This window comes from Vipera ursinii (assembly GCF_947247035.1).
Source record: "Vipera ursinii genome assembly, contig: scaffold_197, whole genome shotgun sequence".
NCBI lineage: Eukaryota > Metazoa > Chordata > Lepidosauria > Squamata > Viperidae > Vipera > Vipera ursinii.
The window spans coordinates 8,061-26,631 of NW_028148437.1; the positions used below are offsets into that span (position 1 = coordinate 8,061).

General features: G+C 49.7%; 1 protein-coding gene across 1 annotated transcript in view; it reads left to right on the plus strand.

Annotated features, from left to right (window-relative positions):
* Positions 1–586: 586 nt before the first annotated feature.
* Positions 587–18,571, plus strand: part of LOC310650522 (putative adenosylhomocysteinase 3) — a 28,711-nt gene continuing 10,726 nt past the window's right edge. Inside the window, exons 1-7 of the mRNA XM_083380082.1 lie at positions 587–731; positions 4,691–4,834; positions 7,851–7,951; positions 9,263–9,365; positions 10,255–10,349; positions 15,298–15,404; positions 16,726–16,842. Of these exons, the coding sequence (XP_083236208.1) occupies positions 7,853–7,951; positions 9,263–9,365; positions 10,255–10,349; positions 15,298–15,404; positions 16,726–16,842 (521 nt within the window). The 5' untranslated portion in view covers positions 587–731; positions 4,691–4,834; positions 7,851–7,852. The remainder of the gene's footprint in view (positions 732–4,690; positions 4,835–7,850; positions 7,952–9,262; positions 9,366–10,254; positions 10,350–15,297; positions 15,405–16,725; positions 16,843–18,571) is intronic.

Genomic DNA, 18,571 nt, shown 5'->3' on the forward strand with positions numbered 1-18,571 from the left:
TCTTCCTTCCTTCCTTCCTTCCTCCTCTTTCTTTTCCCTCCGCCTTCCTTTCTTCCCTTCCTTCCTCCTCTCCTCCTCCTTCCTCTCTCTCCTCTTCCTCTCCTCACAGTGCCTTCCCTCGGAGCACTTACTCAGCTGCGGAGGTCTCTGCCCCCTCCTGGGCTGGCTTTCCTTCCTTCACTGGAGAAGCCGGGGGCCAGAGACCTTGGCCTGCTTCTCTTTTCAGCAAGGATACTCTTTTCAGCCCACGGGGGGGGGGGGGGGGGGTTTATCCACAGGGCAAATTATTTAACTGTTGGATGCGGGGGGGGGGGGGGAGATGGAGCCGGTTTTTCAACATTCCGGTTCATTCTTTTGCTCTTTAGTAGAACCTGGTGGGGCTGTTTTAAGTAACGGGGGGGGGGGAGTCCTCAACTTGAAAACAGCTCGTCTAGGGACCCTTCAGGGTTACAACGCCATTGGAAAAAGTGACCTTTGACCATTTTCCCCCCACACTTAACAAACTTTGCGGCATCCCCCTGGTCACGTGATCAAAATTAGGGTTTTCTGTTCCGCCCGAACTCTTCTTTCCGTCCACCCTTGGCTAAATCTGGCTTTCTTTTCTTATTTTTTTTTTATGTAGATCCAGTTTGCTGACCAAAAGCAGGAATTCAACAAGCGCCCCACGAAGATCGGCCGCCGTTCACTCTCCCGCTCCATCTCTCAGTCGTCCACAGACAGTTACAGCTCTGGTAGGCGCTTCCAAGGGATGGATGGATGGATAGATAGATAGATAGATAGATAGATAGATAGATAGATAGATAGATACATAGATAGGTAGGGATGGAATAGATAGATAGATAGATGATAGATAGATAGACAGACAGACACACAGACAGACAGACAGTAGATATTAGAAAGGTAGGTTGAGATATAGATAGATAGATAGATAGATAGATAGATAGATAGACAGACAGACAGACAGACAGACAGACAGACAGACAGACAGACACACACACACACACACAGTAGATATTAGAAAGATAGGTTGAGATAGATAGATAGATAGACAGACAGACGGACAGACAGTAGATATTAGAAAGGTAGGTATAGATAGATAGGTAGGTAGGTAGGTAGGTGGGTGGGTGGGTGGACGGACGGACGGACGGACGGATGGACGGATAGACAGACACAGACAGACAGAAATGGACAGAGAAGTGGCAGACAGACAAACAGACCGATATAGAGGGATAGAGAGAAATTTCTTGGACAGTTTGTGCCATAGAATGCTCTTGTTGGAGCCAGAATGGTTGCAGTTCCATTTTCATCACAAAAAAGAAAAAGAATATCCAGCTATGACAAGAAGGCTTAAATAGAAAAAGCTGTTCTTTTCACTCTTTCTTTAAAAAAAAAACACCAGTTTGATCTGGCCTGCCTGCCTGCCTGCCGTGTGCCCCCCACCCCGCCGTCGTGCTTGCAACGCACCCTGCCTGCTGGCGCCAGAGAACACAAGGAAGCCTGTGTAGCAACAGGCTTAAGCACTGCTGCGCTATTGCGAACTTTGGGGGCAGCAGCCGAGGGTCCTGAGAGGACCCCACGCCAGGCTGGTGCCCTCGTCTCTCCCTATTCGGCTCGTGTTCATCATTGCTGGGCATCCGACAAGCGCCGCGGGGGCGCAGACGTTGGAATGCAGCATTGCAAGCTAACTCTGCCGACTGCCAGGAGTTCGATCCTGACCGGCTCAAGGTTGACTTAGCCTTCCATCCTTCGGGTAAAATGAGGACCCAAATTGTTGGGGTCAATAGGCTGACTTTGTAAACCGCTTAGAGAGGGCTGTAAAGCACCGTGAAGCGGTATATAAGTCTAAGTGCTATTGCTAAGTTGGGAAGTGAGTGTTCTGTACCAGCCTGCTACCGGCCCTGCAACAAAAGCAGGGACGACCCCTTTACAAACGGCAAGAGACTGGAATAACGTCTGCCACATTTATTACTACAAAAACAAACAAGACACGAACCAAGATACAGGAGCTTTGAAACACTATCCGAGCGGTTGCTTTCAGCAAACCAGCCCTCCCCACACATTCCCCTTATATAGAGTTCAGGGCGTGGCTTCTCTCTGCCTCCTTCCGAGAAGCCCCATTGCCTTCCTCTGTTTACTCCTAATTGACTGCCTCCTGCGTCGGGCGTCCTTGAACAGGGCCAGCTGTGGGTCATCTTCATCCACACTGTCAGGCTCACACAGCTGGGTCTCCATGGTGACCAAGTGGGAGGGGCCTGCCTGACGGCTCTCATCAGCAAGATCTTCAACCCCCTCAGCAAGCTCTTCAACACCCCCCTCCTCCTCCTCTGAGTCGTCCGACCCAACTGCCGAACCCACAGGCTGACCCTGAATCACAACAGTGAGGGAGGAAGGAAGGAAGGAAGGAAGGAAGGAAGGAAGGAAGTTAGAAAGAGCTTAGAGAGAGCTGCAAAACAGTGTAAAGCGGTATGTAAGTCTGCTGCAAGAGCAAAGGGCTATTGCTCTTTTATTCCTGGATCCTGCATTCCCCCATTTTGAGGCGGCCCGCGGTCCCGCTCGGCAGAGACCCTCCCCAGAAGCAGAGAAATCCCTCCCGTCTCCTCCTGCCGCGGCGTCTTCTTTTCAGAATGAGACGCTTGGTCCCGCCCGGCCTTTGGAACCCAAACTCAGAATGCTGGTTTATGACTCTTCTCCAGTCCCTTCTTTGCGAGTGAGGTCGAGTCGGCACGGAGCCGTCCCGAGAAGAGAGCGCCTCTCCCCCGGTGCAGGTCGGGGGTCCTGCGGCAGCAAAAGGAAGGGTCCCACCCCCGATCGGATGGACCTCCCGAGAATCTTCTCAATTGACACCGTGCAAGACGAGATCCCGGCTGTAGCTCAGCTCTCTTTTCGTTGCCAGGAAAGGAAGCCGAGCCGAGTTCTGTGCCGACGGGTGGGAAGCAGTAAGGACCTCTTGTAGGGACGAATCTTGGTGGTTGGGGTTAGTTGCGAAGTCGTGTCCGACCCACCGCGACCCCCTGGACCACGTTCCTCCAGGCCACGTAAATTTGGGGCTCAGTTGTGGTCATGAGTCAAGAGCTACCAGTGTGTGCCCTCGAGTTGGTGTGAACTCCAGAGTAGGATGATCGGAGCCTGGTCTTATGGGACTTGAGTGAGAAACCTACCCAGATTTCTTCAATGATCCCTTGGTCCATTTTCTTAATGGGTCCTTCTCATGTTGGTCTTTTCTCCAACATCCAAGTTCAAAAGTGTCAGCGCTTCTTACTATCCTGCTCCCTCACAGCCCACCTAATAGGGATTGTTGTTGTTGGTAGTTGCAAAGTTGTGTCCGACCCATCGCGACCCTATGGACAACGTTCCTCCAGGCCTTCCTGTCTTTCACCATCTTCTGGAGTCCCTTTGGGCTCACACCTCCTGCTTCAGTGACTCCATCCAGCCACCTCCTTCTCTGTCGTCCCCTTCTTCTCTTGCCCTCCGCCTTTCCCAGCATGAGGCTCTTCTCCAGTGAGTCCTTCCTTCTCCTTAGGTGGCCAAAGTATCTGAGTTTCCAGTTCAGGATCTGGCCTTCTACAGAGCAGTCAGGGTTGATCTCCTCAGATAGATAGATAGACAGATAGATGATAGATAGATAGATAGATAGATAGATAGATAGATAGATAGATAGATAGATAGATAGTTGTTGCTACTGGCGAAGTCATGTCTGACCCATCGCGACCCCATGGACAACGTTCCTCCAGGCCTTCCTGTCCTCCACCATCTTCTGGAGTCCATTTAAGCTCACGCCTCCTGCTTCAGTGACTCCGTCCAGCCACCTCCTTCTCTGTCGTCCCCTTCTTCTCTTGCCCTCGATCTTTCCCAGCATGTGGCTCTTCTCCAGTGAGTCCTTCCTTCTCCTTAGGTGGCCAAAGGATTTGAGTTTTAGCTTCAGGATCTGGCCTTCTAAAGAGCAGTCAGGGTTGATCTCCTCCAGGACCGACCGGTTTGATCGCCTTGCAGTCCAAGGGACTCGCAGGAGTCTTCTCCAGCACCAGAGTTTAAAGGCCTCAATTCTTTGGTGTTCGGCCTTTCTTATGGTCCACTTCTACAGTCAAGGAATACTGGTAGACTTGCAGCTTACCAGAATTCATTTAGTAACCGTTTATAACAGCAGCAAAAAAAAGTGACTTATGTCCATTTTTCACCCTTCACCACCACTGCAGCATCCCCAGGGTCGTACCAGCTAAATCCAAGTGCTTGGCGATTGATTCATATTTATGACGGTCGCAGAGTCCCGGGCTCACGGGAACCCAATTTGCGACCTTCTGATGAAGCAGAGTCAGCGGGGGAGGGGGGGAGCCAGCTTCACTTCACCCCCGCAGCAAGATTGGCCGTAAAGCGGGCAAAACCTCCCTTCCCTTAGTCTTGCTTAGCAATGGAAAGGTTGGGTTGCCTTGTCGTCGTAGGTCGAGGACCCCCTGTGGCCGCCTCCAAAGGGGGATGCCCCCATAGGAAAGCGGAGGCGGATTCGGACGGGGGGGGCCCTCTCAGAAGAGGAGGACGGGGGGGGCAGGCCTTACCTCAAGTGGCAAGAGGTTCCAAAGGTCAAGAATTTCCGAAGATCCCCGTCCTTCCTATTTCTTTGCTCGCCGGTGTTAGCTTAAGAGGGCTTTCCTCCCGGCCGGCCGCTCACCGTCCTCTCTGCCTCTGCTTCCTCCAGCTGCCTCTTACACCGACAGCTCCGATGACGAGACCTCTCCGAGGGACAAGCAGCAGAAGAGCAGCAAAGGCAGCAGCGATTTCTGCGTGAAGAACATCAAGCAGGCGGAATTTGGGCGCAGGGAGATCGAAATCGCGGAACAAGGTGAGGGAGGCAGGGCCGCTCGGCTTCCTGGGTGGAGATTTAGATCTTAGTTTGGCCTGACGTGACTTGGTGGGCCTCGATTCGCGGGCTGGGGCTTGCGGGAGGGGCCCGTGTCTTCGACCTTGTGGGCGTGGGCTGCCTATCCCACTGCGCCCCTGGGGGGGCCATAGAGCCTGTGGGGTCTAGTGGTGAAGGCACCAGGCTAGAAGAAGCTATGAGTTCTAGTCCCGCCTTAGGCAGGAAAAACAGCTGGGTGACTTTGGGCCAATCACCAGGCGATGGTGAGTTCTAGTCCCGCCTTAGGCACGGAAGCCGGCTGGGTGACTTTGGGCCCATCACCAGGAGACGGTGAGTTCTAGTCCTGCCTTAGGCACGGAAGCCGTCTTGAGTGACTGGGCCAATCACCAGGACACGGTGAGTTCTAGTCCCGCCTTAGGTAGGAAAAACAGCTGGGTGACTTTGGGCCCATCACCAGGAGACAGTGAGTTCTAGTCCCGCCTTAGGCACAAAAGCTGGCTGTGTGACTTTGGGCCCATCACCAGGAGACGGTGAGTTCTAGTCCTGCCTTAGGCATGGAAGCCGTCTTGAGTGACTGGGCCAATCACCAGGAGACGGTGAGTTCTAGTCCCGCCTTAGGCAGGAAAAACAGCTGGGTGACTTTGGGCCCATCACCAGGAGACGGTGAGTTCTAGTCCCGCCTTAGGCACAAAAGCTGGCTGTGTGACTTTGGGCCCATCACCAGGAGACGGTGAGTTCTAGTCCTGCCTTAGGCACGGAAGCCGTCTTGAGTGACTGGGCCAATCACCAGGAGACGGTGAGTTCTAGTCCCGCCTTAGGCAGGAAAAACAGCTGGGTGACTTTAGGCCCATCACCAGGAGACGGTGAGTTCTAGTCCCGCCTAGTTTTGTCTGAGACACTAAAGACTCTCAGCTCAACCCAGCCTCACAGGGTTGCTGTGTCAGGTGGATAGAGAGATTGACAGAGACAGACAGTCAGACAGAGACTCTTTCCCCCTCTGCTCTTGCAGAAGGCTTTCCACCCGAGCACCTTCTCCACCGGTGCATGATTTTACGGCGGCTGAACTCCCAGATTACCCCCAAGACAAGACTAAAATGGAAAAAGGCATCTTGTGGTTTGGTTTTTGCAGTTCTACCCACCGTCCTCTCAGCAGGCCGTGGGAACCCGACCCTAAGCATTGTTTACGGCGGCACCACGTGGCCCCGTGTGGTTCATCGTGTTTCTTCAAAACCACCCCAAGCCCTTCCCTCCCCCCAAGCATTGCTTTATGCAGGAATGGGATTTTGTTTGGTTTTTTCCAGTTCTCTCTTTGCGTTAATCTCTTGACTGTGATCAAATTGCTGAAGGACCTGCAAAAGAGATTGGCATCAAATTAATTCCCAGATTTCTCTTTTGCTGCCAAAAGCCACAAAACTGTAATCCTTCTGGCACCAGTGGGCTTCTGCTGCTCTCCCTCCCTCCCTCTCTCTCTTGCCCTCCCTCCCTCCCATCTGTCTGTCTGTCTGTCTATATCTATCTATCTATCTATCTATCTATCTATCTATCTATCTATCTATCTATCTATCTCTCTCTATGTCTATGTCTGTCTATATATATCTATATCTCTAGCATCTGTCTGCGTCTGTCTATCATCTATCTATCTGTATCTGTCTGTCTATATCTATATATATATCATCTGTCTGTCTGTCTATATCTATCTATGTCTGTCTATGTCTGTCTATATCTATCTATATCTCTATCTATCTATATCTCTATCATCTATCTATCTATATCTCTATCATCTGTATCTATCTATCTATCTATCTATCTATCTATCTATCTATCTATCTATCTATCTATCTACTGTATCTAATCTCATATTTAATTGAGATGTGATGGACACCCTGTAGGTTGTGGGGTCCCTGGTGCTCTCTGAGCTGGGTGGTTTTCTTGCAGATATTTCATGACCCAACTAGGTCACATTATCAGAGCTAGAAGGGAGGGGGATTTGGGGGGGGGGTTGGAGGAGGAGAAGGAGGAGGAAGAGAACGAGAACTGTGGGGTCCTTGGTGCTCTCTGAGCTTAGTTTTGCAGATGTTTCATGACCCAGATAGGTAACATCATCAGTGCTAGAAGGGAGGGGGGTTTGTGGAGAGGAAGAGGAGATGACTGTGGGGTCCTTGGTGCTCTCTGAGTTTGGTTGTTTTCTTGGAGACATTTCATGACCCAACTAGGTCACATTATCAAGGCTAGAAAGGAGGTGGGGTTTGAGGAGGAGGAGGAGGAGGACTGTGGGGTCCCTGGTGCTCTCTGAGCTGGGTGGTTTCCTTGCAGACATTTCATAACCCAACTAGGTACCATCATCAGTGCTAGAAGGGAGTGGGGTTTGTGGAGAAAGAAAGAGGGGAAGAGGGAGATAGAAGGAATAAAGGGGAAGAGGGAGGGAGGAGGAGGACAATGACGACTTTGGGGTCCTTGGTGTTCTCTGAGCTGGGTGGTTTCCTTCCAGATGTTTCCTGACCCAACTAGAGAACATCACCAGTGCTAGAAAGTGGGGCGGGGCTCTTTGCTCTCTCTATATGAGTGACTTGCCCTTGTATATAACATCGGGCATCAACAGGCACGTAGAGATAAACTACGTCTACACACCCTTGAAAACAGAAAACGAAAAGGCTACAAAGGAAGTAGAACCACCAAACCATCTCCTCCCCAGCAATCAACGCCTGGAAAAGCAGAGATTAATACCGGGATTAATAGCGGGCAAACAATCAAGCAGTAAATAACATCTAATCAAGCAGCTGCCAACAACACACCCACCCACCTACACCGACAGGGCAAATCCTACATAAATAGAATTTAAGCTCCGGTGAGGGCAGACCAAGCTCATTTTTCTTCCACCTTTGTCCACTCCTTCCTGGCTGCCCTTTTCTTTTCTTTTCTTTTTAAATGCCTGGCAGGTTTTAAACCGTGGTTTCCCCGCCTTCCGCTGAACCCCTGTTTCCTTCTCTCCCCTCCCTAGAAATGCCGGCGCTCATGGCCTTGAGGAAACGCGCTCAGGGAGAGAAGCCATTGGCCGGAGCCAAGATCGTGGGCTGCACCCACATCACGGCCCAGACCGCCGTAAGTTACGCCCTGTCGGTCCCCGAGGATCTCCTTGCCCCAAAGAGGAGGAGATCGCCCAAGGGCTGGCATCCACCGAATCCAGAAATCTCGGCGGAAATCCTGCCTTCAGCTGGGCAGGATGCTCTGTTGGGTTTCTTTGCAAGAAGAAGAAAAGGAAAAAAAATGGCACCTTTTTTCTTTTTCTTTTTTTTTCTTTTTTTTTCTTTTTTTTCTTTTCTTTTCTTTTCTTTTCTTTTTGAAGAAAAACAAGTTTGATTGACAGTCGCCAGTTGGGCTGGGCTTTTTGTACAGGTAGTCCTCGACCTTACGACCATCACGGACCTGGCATAATAATAATAATAATAATAATAATAATAATAATAATAATAATAATAATAATAATAATAATAATAATAATAATAATAATATAAAAATAAAAATAAAAAAACATGAAACTCAGTCAAGTGAACACTCAAACTGACTGGCACTAATGGTTGACACGGGTTGCTGCCAGCATCCTAGGTATCATCCAGGTACCTCCTTAAAATGTGAGATGTTCCGAGTAGTGCATGTTTTTTTTTTTGTAGCTTTGCTGGAGTTATTGCAGGAAGCTGCAATTTCTTGGAGTATTTTGCAAATTTTGGGCTTAGTTGTCATAAGTCAAGGACTACCTGTATTATTATTATTATTATTATTATTATTATTATTATTATTATTATTATTATTATTATTATTATTCTTATTATATAAAACTTTTATTCATAAAACCTGAACCTCAGTCAACTGAACACTCAAACTGACTGGCTCTAATGGTTGACACGGGTTGCTGCCAGCATCCTAGGTATCAACTAGGTATCTCCTTAAAATGTAAGATGTTCCGAGTAGCACAGTTTTTTTGTAGCTTTGCTGGAGTTATTGCAGGAAGCTGCAATTTCTTGATGTGTTTTGCAAAGTTTTTGGACCTAGTTCCCAGTGCCCCGATGACAATGGCTATCCCTGTTACACGTAGGAAGGGATCTTTGAGGTCATCTAGTCCAGGGATCCCCAACCCCCAGTCATTCTGGATGGAAAAAACGGATCCCTTTTTCCACATTTTTGGTAGCTTCAGACGCTCCCAAAGCCAGTGATTCTCACTCGAGGACCACCCGTGTGGGCCTGAGCTCGGCTGGCAGATAGAAACCATATTAAGGTTAGTACGATATTAGCAGTTCATGAAATCCAGCAGGTGGATTGGTCGAATTGAGGAATGGGGGGGTGGGGTGTTGAGTAGCCCTGGCAATTCCCTAGCCCCCCCCAACTCCCCCTACTCAACAATTTTCCCACATGCAGGTGCTCATGGAGACCCTCAGTGCCTTGGGGGCCCAGTGCCGGTGGGCAGCTTGTAACATCTACTCCACCCTCAACGAAGTGGCAGCCGCCCTGGCGGAGAATGGTAAGGATTTGTCTTTCCTGGGGTGGAAAAAGCTTCGCTTATTCAAATTTAAAATAAGCTTTGAGGATGCTCAGATGGAAGGGATTCAGACAGGAGCAGAAGTGTGTGTGTGTGTGTGTGTGTGTGTGTGTGTGTGTGAGAGAGAGAGAGAGAGAGAGAGAGAGATGGTAAGATCAATAGAAAAAAAATGATGATAGTAAGATAGATAGTAAGAAATAGAGAGATGGTGAGATAGTAAGAAACAAGGGAGAGATGGATAGATATGATACGATAGTAAGAAATGATGAGAGATGGTAAGATAGATAGTAAGAAATGATGAGAGATGGTAAGATAGATAGTAAGAAATGATGAGAGATGGTAAGATAGATAGTAAGAAATGATGAGAGATGGTAAGATAGATAGTAAGAAATGATAGATAGATAGATGATAGATAGATAGATAGATAGATAGATAGATATAATAGTAAGATAGATAATAAATGAATGATAGAAGAATAGATAGATAAAAATGATACGATAGATGGTAAGAAATGATGAGAGATGGTAAGATAGATAGTAAGAAAATGATAAGATAGAGATGGTAAGATAGATAGAAAGAAATGATAGATAGATAGATAGCTAGATAGATAGATAGATAGATAGATAGAAATGATAAGAGAGAGATGGTAAGAGATGGTAAGATAGATCGATAAAAATGATAAGATAGAGATGGTAAGAGATGGTAAGATAGAGATAGATAGATGATAGATAGATAGAAAGAAAGAAAGAAAGAAGAAAGAAAGAAAGAAAGAAAGAGAAAAAGAAATGATAAGAGAGAGAGAAAACGTCTTTTGGGTTGACAGTGATTCTTCTGACCAGTAAAAGGAGCCCCCCCTTTTTTTCTCTTCCAGGTTTTCCCGTCTTCGCCTGGAAAGGGGAATCCGAGGACGATTTCTGGTGGTGCATTGACCGCTGTGTCAACGTCGAAGGCTGGCAGCCGAATATGGTGAGTGCCGGTTGGGGGTGGGAGGGCAAAGTCTGCCAGGTGACCGGTAGCCGAAGCGAGCATCAAGGCCGGTTCGGTCGGACTAGAAAGAAATTGGGGAGGGGGGGGAGAGGAACGACATTTGACTTATTAAAGACTTTTCCAGTCAGAAAAGATCAACCTGATTTTTTTTGTGGGGGGGGGGCATTTGGGGGCCTCTTATTTCGTCATCCCCGAAAAAGGCTTCTCATCGGAGAGCAGTAGTTCAGGCACCAGAGTTTTAAAAGTAGGAGACGGTGAGTTCTAGTCCTGCTTTAGCTGTGAAAGCCAGCTAGGGGTGTCTTTGGCCCAATCGCCAGGAGACGGTGCTGAGGGATTCTGGGAGTTGAAGTCCACCAGTCATAAAAGGGCCACGTTGGAAGAGACCTGCGTTATGACTTTGAATGGCCACTAAACCGACTGCAGTTAAGTTGAGGATACCCTGTTGGGTGTCTTCGTTGCCTCGAGTTACTTATAAAGTAGTCAAGGCGGGATAAAAAACTTCAGGAATAAAATCATAAACCGAGTCCCCAGCAGCTAACCTAGAAACAAGGACAGATTCCCCTTGCCTGGAGCTGCATTGGCAGAGACGCTTAAATGAATTCTGTTCTCGGCACAGGGTTGGACTAGATGACCTCAGAGACCTTTCCAACTCACATATTTCTCTCCCCCTCCCTCCCCCCGCCGCCCCCTATTCTCAGGTCACGGTAGATGCTTGTTCAGAGTAATGATGTCGTTAATGTGGCCATTACTTATCTTGGAGAAAATAATTGTATAATTACAGCGTGGGGCTAAAAGTGACCTCTGGGTGCCCCCCCTCCCCTCAGGGCCTTTTGAGAGTTGGATTATTAAGTAGGTGGGACCCATTTGGGAAGCGGGCAAGGATTGGAAAAGTTAATGAGAGTTTTTGGACAAGGCGGCCTGACCGGAACGCAATGTTCTCATGGGACTGGGCCAAAACGTTGACTCCTGCTGGGTGCAAATGCAATGAGATGTTCCTGCTTCTTCCCGGAGAAATGGCAGACTCAAGAGTTAGAGGGGTGGGTTTCCTCGTCACTCGTGGGGGAAAGAGGGTGGCCAGAACACAACGGGGCAACACAACTTAAGTTTCAGTAGAAGAAAATATTGTAGCTCAGGGTTCAACTGTGGGCTCCTTGGTGCTCCCTCAACTGGGTGGTTTTTCTTGCACACGTTTCACTGCCCAATTAGGTAATGTCATCAGTGCTAGAAGGGAGTGGGGTGTGTGGAGAGGAGGAGGAGGAGGAGGAGGAGGAGGAGGAGGAGGAGGAGGAGGAGGAGGAGGAGGAGGAGGAGGAGGACCACCGTGGGGTCCTTGCTGCTCTCTGAGCTGGGTGGTTTCCTTGCACACATTTTGTGACCCAACTAGGGAACATCATCAGTGCTAGAAGGGAGTGGAAAGGAGAAGGAAGGAAGGAAGGAAGGAAGGAAGGAAGGAAGGAAGGAAGGAAGGAAGGAAGGAAGGAAGGAAAGAGAAGAAGGACTGTGGGGTCCTTGGAGCTCTCTGAGCTGGGTGGTTTCCTTGCAGACGTTTCATGACCCAACTAGGGAACGTCATCAGTGCTAGAAGGGAGGAGGAGGAAGGACCCAGATTGTTGGGGGCAATTAAGCTGACTTTGTAATAATGCCGCTTGGGGTGTGTGTGAAAGCCCTAATAAGCAGGCATATACATAGAATGAAGGCTACTGCTAAGCTTGTAAGCCGCCCTGAGTCTTCGGAGAAGGGCGGGATATAAATGGAATTAAAATAAATAAAAAATAAATAAGGACTGTGGGGTCCCTGGTGGTCTCTGAGCTTGATAGTTGCCTTGCAGACGTTTTGTTGCCCAACTAGGTAACATCATCAGTGTTAGATGGGAGTGGAGGAGGAGGAGTGTGGGGTCCTTGGTGCCCTCTGAGCTTGCTTGTTTTCTTGGAGACATTTCATGACCCAACTAGGTCACGTCGTCAGGGCTACGAGGGAAGTGGGGTTTGCAGAGTGGAGAAGAACGAATGAACCTTGATTGTCAAAGTACAACCATGTATGCATTGAGATTGACTCAGCCTCCCTTCATGGGCCGCCCTCCCCCCCCCATGAGCTCGGTGGCTTTCTTGTAGACGTTTCTTGACCCAATACGGTCACATTCTCCATGGGAGTGGCCAACTCCACACTCCTCTGTACTGTTGACGTTACCTAGCTGGGTCGCGAAACGTCTGCAAGAAAGCTTACCGAGCTCCAAAAGCCCCCGAGGATGGATGCCACCCAAGCAGGTTTACCAGCCCGTTGAGATCGGATCCTGTCAGCTGCAAGCCGTGCATCAAGACGGAGACCCCAAACTCTAGTCGTGGCTCTTGTGCTGGCTAAAGGACACACACACACACACACACACACACACACACACACACACACACACAAACACACTTCTTCCTCCTCCTCCAGGAACTAGCGAATTTAGCTTGCGCTCAAGAGTTTCTCCTTTCCCAGAAAAAAAGACGGAGAAAAGCTGGCCACAAACTGCCACTCTAGCTTATTAGGGCACTTCAAGAAGGACAAGGGGATTATACAACATTCTTAATTAACTGGAGATTAATGAGCTGGAGGCTTGAGTGCGAGGGAGGGGAGGTGGAAACGGGGGTTGCTGGGCACTGTTTATGCCAGGCCCGTAATCCATTGAGTGAAAAAGCCAACGTGATATGAGCACAGGAATTGGGGCCTGTTTCCCTAAGTCAGGGGTAGGCAACCTCGGCTCTTTTACGACTGGTGGACTACAACTCCCAGAATTCCTGAGCCAGCCATGCTGAGGGGAAAGGGAGAGGTTTCCAAGCTGAGCCAGGCTGGCTCAAGAATTCTGGGAGTTGGTGTCCACGAGTCATGAGGGGGCCATAGTTCCCCCATGCTGGCTGAGGAATTCTGGGAGTTGAAGTCCACGAGTCATGAGGGGGCCATAGTTCCCCCATGCTGGCTGAGGAATTCTGGGAGTTGAGGTCCACGAGTCATGAGGGGGCCATAGTTCCCCCATGCTGGCACAGGAATTCTGGGAGTTGAAGTCCACGAGTCATGAGGGGGCCATAGTTTCCCCCATGCTGGCTCAGGAATTCTGGGAGTTGGAGTCCGCCAGTCACGAAGGGGCCATAGTTCCCCCATGCTGGCTGAGGAATTCTGGGAGTTGAAGTCCACGAGTCATGAGGGGGCCATAGTTTCCCCCATGCTGGCTCAGGAATTCTGGGAGTTGGAGTCCGCCAGTCATGAAGGGGCCATAGTTCCCTCATGCTGCCTCAGGAATTCTGGGAGTTGAAGTCCACGAGTCATGAAGGGGCCATAGTTTCCCCCATGCTGGCTCAGGAATTCTGGGAGTTGAAGTCCGCCAGTCACGAAGGGGCCATACTTCCCCCATGCTGGCTCAAGAATTCTGGGAGTTGAAGTCCATGAGTCATGAGGGGGCCATAGTTTCCCCATGCTGGCTGAGGAATTCTGGGAGTTGAAGTCCACCAGTCATGAGGGGGCCATAGTTCCCCCATGCTGGCTCAGGAATTCTGGGAGTTGAAGTCCACGAGTCATGAGGGGGCCATAGTTCCCCCATGCTGGCTGAGGAATTCTGGGAGTTGAAGTTCACGAGTCATAAAAGAGCCGAGGTTGGCTATCCCTGCCCTAAGTGGAGCTTTACGGATTGTTCCATCCCAACCAAAAGGCCTCTAAAGTGTCCCTCAGCCTTGGCAATTGGAATATGGGTGGACTTCAACTCCCAGAATTCCCCAGCCAGCTTAAAGTTTAAAGTTCCCAAGGTTGGGAGACACTGCTTGAAATTGGGGCTCTCCAAACTTGGCAACCTTTTAAGACTTGTGGACTTCGACTCCTAGGATTCCTCAGCCAGCTTGTACGGTCAGTTGTGGTCGTAAATTGAGGACTGCCTGTATTATTCTCATTTAATCACCCACCCCTGGGGGTTGGACTAGAACAGGGGTTTTCAACACTTGGCCCTTTTGTGACTTGTGGACTTCAACTCCCAGAATTCCTCAGCTGGGCATGCAAGTCATAAAAGGGCCAAGTTTGAAGACCCCTGAAATGGAATAGGGTATTCTGCCTGAGCAGGGGGTTGGACTAGATGACCTCCAAAGTCTCTTACAACAACAACAACATCATTATCATTATTATTATTATCCACATCTGCCTATCCCAGGTCCTTGGGAAGGACTCAATAGGTAGACAAAAATGTCAAATCCAGTCTGAACATCTGGCTGAGTATGCAATGAGTAGTCGTAGTCGTAGTAGCAGTAGTAGTAATAACAACAGCAGCAGCAGCAGCTAAACTAATCCACTGGGCATTGTGTAAAAAATACGACTTGCCTGCGTCCGAAGAGTCGTGGGAACATAGGGTGGAAAAAGTTGTGGAGAATGAGAGGGTGAAGATCTCGTGGGACTTCCGAATACAGACAGATCGCCGTTTGGAACGCAACACGCCAGATATCGCAGTCCTAGAGAACCGAAGCGTATGGCTGATTGATATCGCTGTACCAGGAGATGCCAGAGTCGAAGAAAAAGAACTGGAAAATATTACAAAATACCGCAACCTGGCCATCGAAACTGCGTGATTATGGATGAAACGCGTAACAGGGATACCCATTGTCATCGGGCCGCTGGGAACTAGGTCCAAAAACTTAGCAAAACACATCAAGAAATTGCAGCTTCCTGCAATAACTCCAGCAAAGCTACAAAAAAACTGCGCTACTCGGAACATCTTACATTTTAAGGAGATACCTGGTTGATACCTAGGATGCTGGCAGCAACCCGTGTCAACCATTAGTGCCAGTCAGTTTGAGTGTTCAGTTGACTGAGTTTCATGTTTTATGAATAAAAGCTTTAGAAATAATTCAAGGTGGTTGTCCTAACCACCCAGCCACATTTCCCTGTAGCCAACATCATTTTTGTCTTGCAGATCCTGGACGACGGTGGGGACCTGACACACTGGATCTACAAGAAGTATCCCAACATGTTCAAGAAAATCAAAGGCATAGTAGAAGAGAGCGTCACGGGGGTCCACAGGTAATATATTTGAGATGAGGCAGCCACTGTTTGCTTGAGATCTTCGTTTGGGAGAACCAGAGCTGAGCTGGAGGAGGGCGAGGTGAAGGGAGCTCTTTTCGGGAGATGCTGGCTTGATGCTAGTTTGACGAGAATCAGAATTTCTCATCCTTGGGACAACCATCTCATCCTAACTTCACCCTCTCAGACAGACAAGGACGATTGTCCATTCCAATCGAACGATAAATGCAGGCAGTTCAGGAGCTGTGGGTGCTCCATCACTGGAGGCTTTCAAGAAGAGAGGCATTTGTCCGAAAAGGTATAGGGCAGGGGTCTTCAAACTTGGCCCTTGGACGACCTGTGGACTTCAACTCCCAGAATTCCTCAGCCAGCGTGCCTGGCTGAGGAATTCTGGGAGTTGAAGTCCACAAGCAGGGGTCTTCAAACGTGGCCCTTGGACGACCTGTGGACTTCAACTCCCAGAATTCCCCATTCAGCGTGCCTGGCTGAGGAATTCTGGGAGTTGAACCCCACAAGCAGGGATCTTCAAACTTGGCCCTTGGACGACTTGAAGTCCACAAGTCGTCCAAGGGCCAAGTTTGAAGACCCCTGGTATAGTGTCTCCTGCCTGAGCAGGGGGTTAGACTAGAAGACCTCCGAGGTCCCTCCCAGGTTCTATTCTGATTGAATTGAATTGAAAACTTTATAAAGAAAGAAGCCTAGGTTACAACATCAGGCTTAAAACTGCTTACAGATAGTCCTTGATTTACAGCCCAGAATAATCTGTCGCTAAGCGAAACAGTTGCCACGCGAATTTTGCTCCACTTTCCAACCTTTCTTGCCACCCTTGCTAAGCCAATCGCTGCGGTTGTTCAGTTAGTCACACGGTCGTTAAGTGAATCCGGCTTCCCCCTTCCCCCCATTGACTTTGCTTGTCAGGAGGTCGCCAAAGGGGATCGTGTGGCACACACACCCATCCCCCCCGGGACGCTGCGACCGTCAGAAATACGAGTCAGTTGAATTTTGATCCACGTGACCCACAAGGACGCTGCAGCGGTGGTTAGTATGGGAAACGGTCAGACATCACCTTTTTTTTCAGTGCCGTCGCAACTTGAAACCGTCACCGTGCGTTGTAAGTCGAGGACCGCCTCTATTGGCAACGCTTTGCGCTCCTTTGTGGGTTGTTGGTTTTTTTTTAAAAAAAAACAAACAATAATTAAATCCATTCTCTGCTTTGAGAGTCGACGTGCAGGTTGACCGTCAGCAGCCTAAAGGGGAGACTCCCCCGGACCAGGTGTGGACCCCCCCTTCTCCCGATTGTGCTTTTCAACTTGTTTGGCAGGTTGTACCAGCTCTCGAAGGCCGGCAAGCTGTGCGTCCCCGCCATGAACGTCAATGATTCGGTCACCAAGCAGAAGTTTGACAACCTGTACTGTTGCCGAGAGTCTATTCTGGATGGGTAGGTCGGTCTGCTGCTGCTGCGGTGGAAGACTTTGGACGTTGTGGGTGCTCCATCGCTGGAGGCTTTTAGGAAGAGACTGGACAGCCATGTGTCCATCTCTGTGATTCTATAGGAAGGAAGGAAGGAAGGAAGGAAGGAAGGAAGGAAGGAAGGAAGGAAGGAAGGAAGGAAGGAAGGAAGGAAGGAAGGAAGGAGGGAGGGAGGGAGGGAGGGAGGGATGGGTTGATTGATTGGACAGCCATGTGTCTGAAATGGCATCAGGCTTCCTGCTTGAGGGGGCTGGACTAGAAGACCTCCAAGGTCCCTTCCATCTGTGATTCTATAGGAAGGAAGGAAGGAAGGAAAGCGAGGGAAGGAAGGAAAGCGAGGGAGAGAGGGATGAAGGGATTGGACAGCCATGTGTCCTATACGGCATCGGGCTTCTTGCTTTAGCAGGGGGCTGGACTAGAAGACCTCCAAGGTCCCTTCCAGCTCTGTGATTATATAGGAAGGAAGGAAGGAAGGAAGGAAGGAAGGAGGGAGGGAGGGAGGGAGGGAGGGATTGGACAGCCATGTGTCCTATACGGCATCAGGCTTCCTGCTTCAGGGGGCTGGACTTGATGACCTCCAAGGTCCCTTCCAGCTCTGTGATTCTGTAGGAAGGAAGGAAAGGAGGGAGGGAGGAAGGGAGGGAGGAGAGAGGGATGAAAGGATTGGACAGCCATGTGTCCTATACGGCATCAGGCTTCCTGCTTCAGGGGGCTGGACTAGAAGACCTCCAAGGTCCCTTCCATCTCTGTGATTCTATAGGAAGGAAGGAAGGAGGGAGGAGAGAGGGATGGATTGGACAGCCACGTGTCCGAAATGGCATCGGGCTTCCTGCTTCAGCAGGAGGGATGGACTAGAAGACCTCCGAGGTCCCTTCCAGCTCTATTCTGATCCACCGGCCTTAGAAACAACGGAGGTCCCAAATGCCCGAAAGGCTCAGCCCTGATCAAACCGAGGACCGGAAACTGGAGCAGCGTCCCCGCTCCGTCCCCGTGGGACCCGGGCTGAAAAGAAAGGGAGAAGGGAAAAGGGGCGTTCGCTCTTTCGCCTGCCTCCTTCCTTCGCCTCGTTTTCCCCCGGCGTCCGCTAAAAATAGGCGGAAATGTAGGGCAGGGTTGCAGCAGGGCCGGAGCCCAAGCCAGTGAACTGAAAGAGGGGGAAGGGCACTCACTCTTCTGCAAATCCATTCGGGGTGGAGGGGGGTTTAGGGTGGGGCTCCCCACAGATCACCTGTCAGAAATCGGCACCTCCAGGACGATCAGAAGCCAGGTGGAGCTCTCGTAGCAGAGCCGGGGGGGGGGCAGCGAGACAAGGGTGGAATTGTAAGCCAATTTTTTTTTTAAAAAAAAATTTTTAATCCCATTTATATCCCGCCCTTCTCCGAAGACTCAGGGCGGCTTACAAGCTTAGCAGTAGCCTTCATTCTATGTATATGCCTGCTTATTAGGGCTTTCGGGCCCCCCCAAGCGGCATTATTACAAAGTCAGCTTAATTGCCCCCAACAATCTGGGTCCTCATTTTACCTACCTGGGAAGGATGGAAGGCTGAGTCAACCTTGAGCCTGGTGGGACTCGAACCTGCACTAATTGCAGGCAGCTGGGGTTACTTAAGGAGGCATCAGCCCACTGCTCCACCAAGGCTCTGGGTTGGACTAGAAGACCTCCAAGGTTCCTTTTTTTTTTAATCCCATTTATATCCC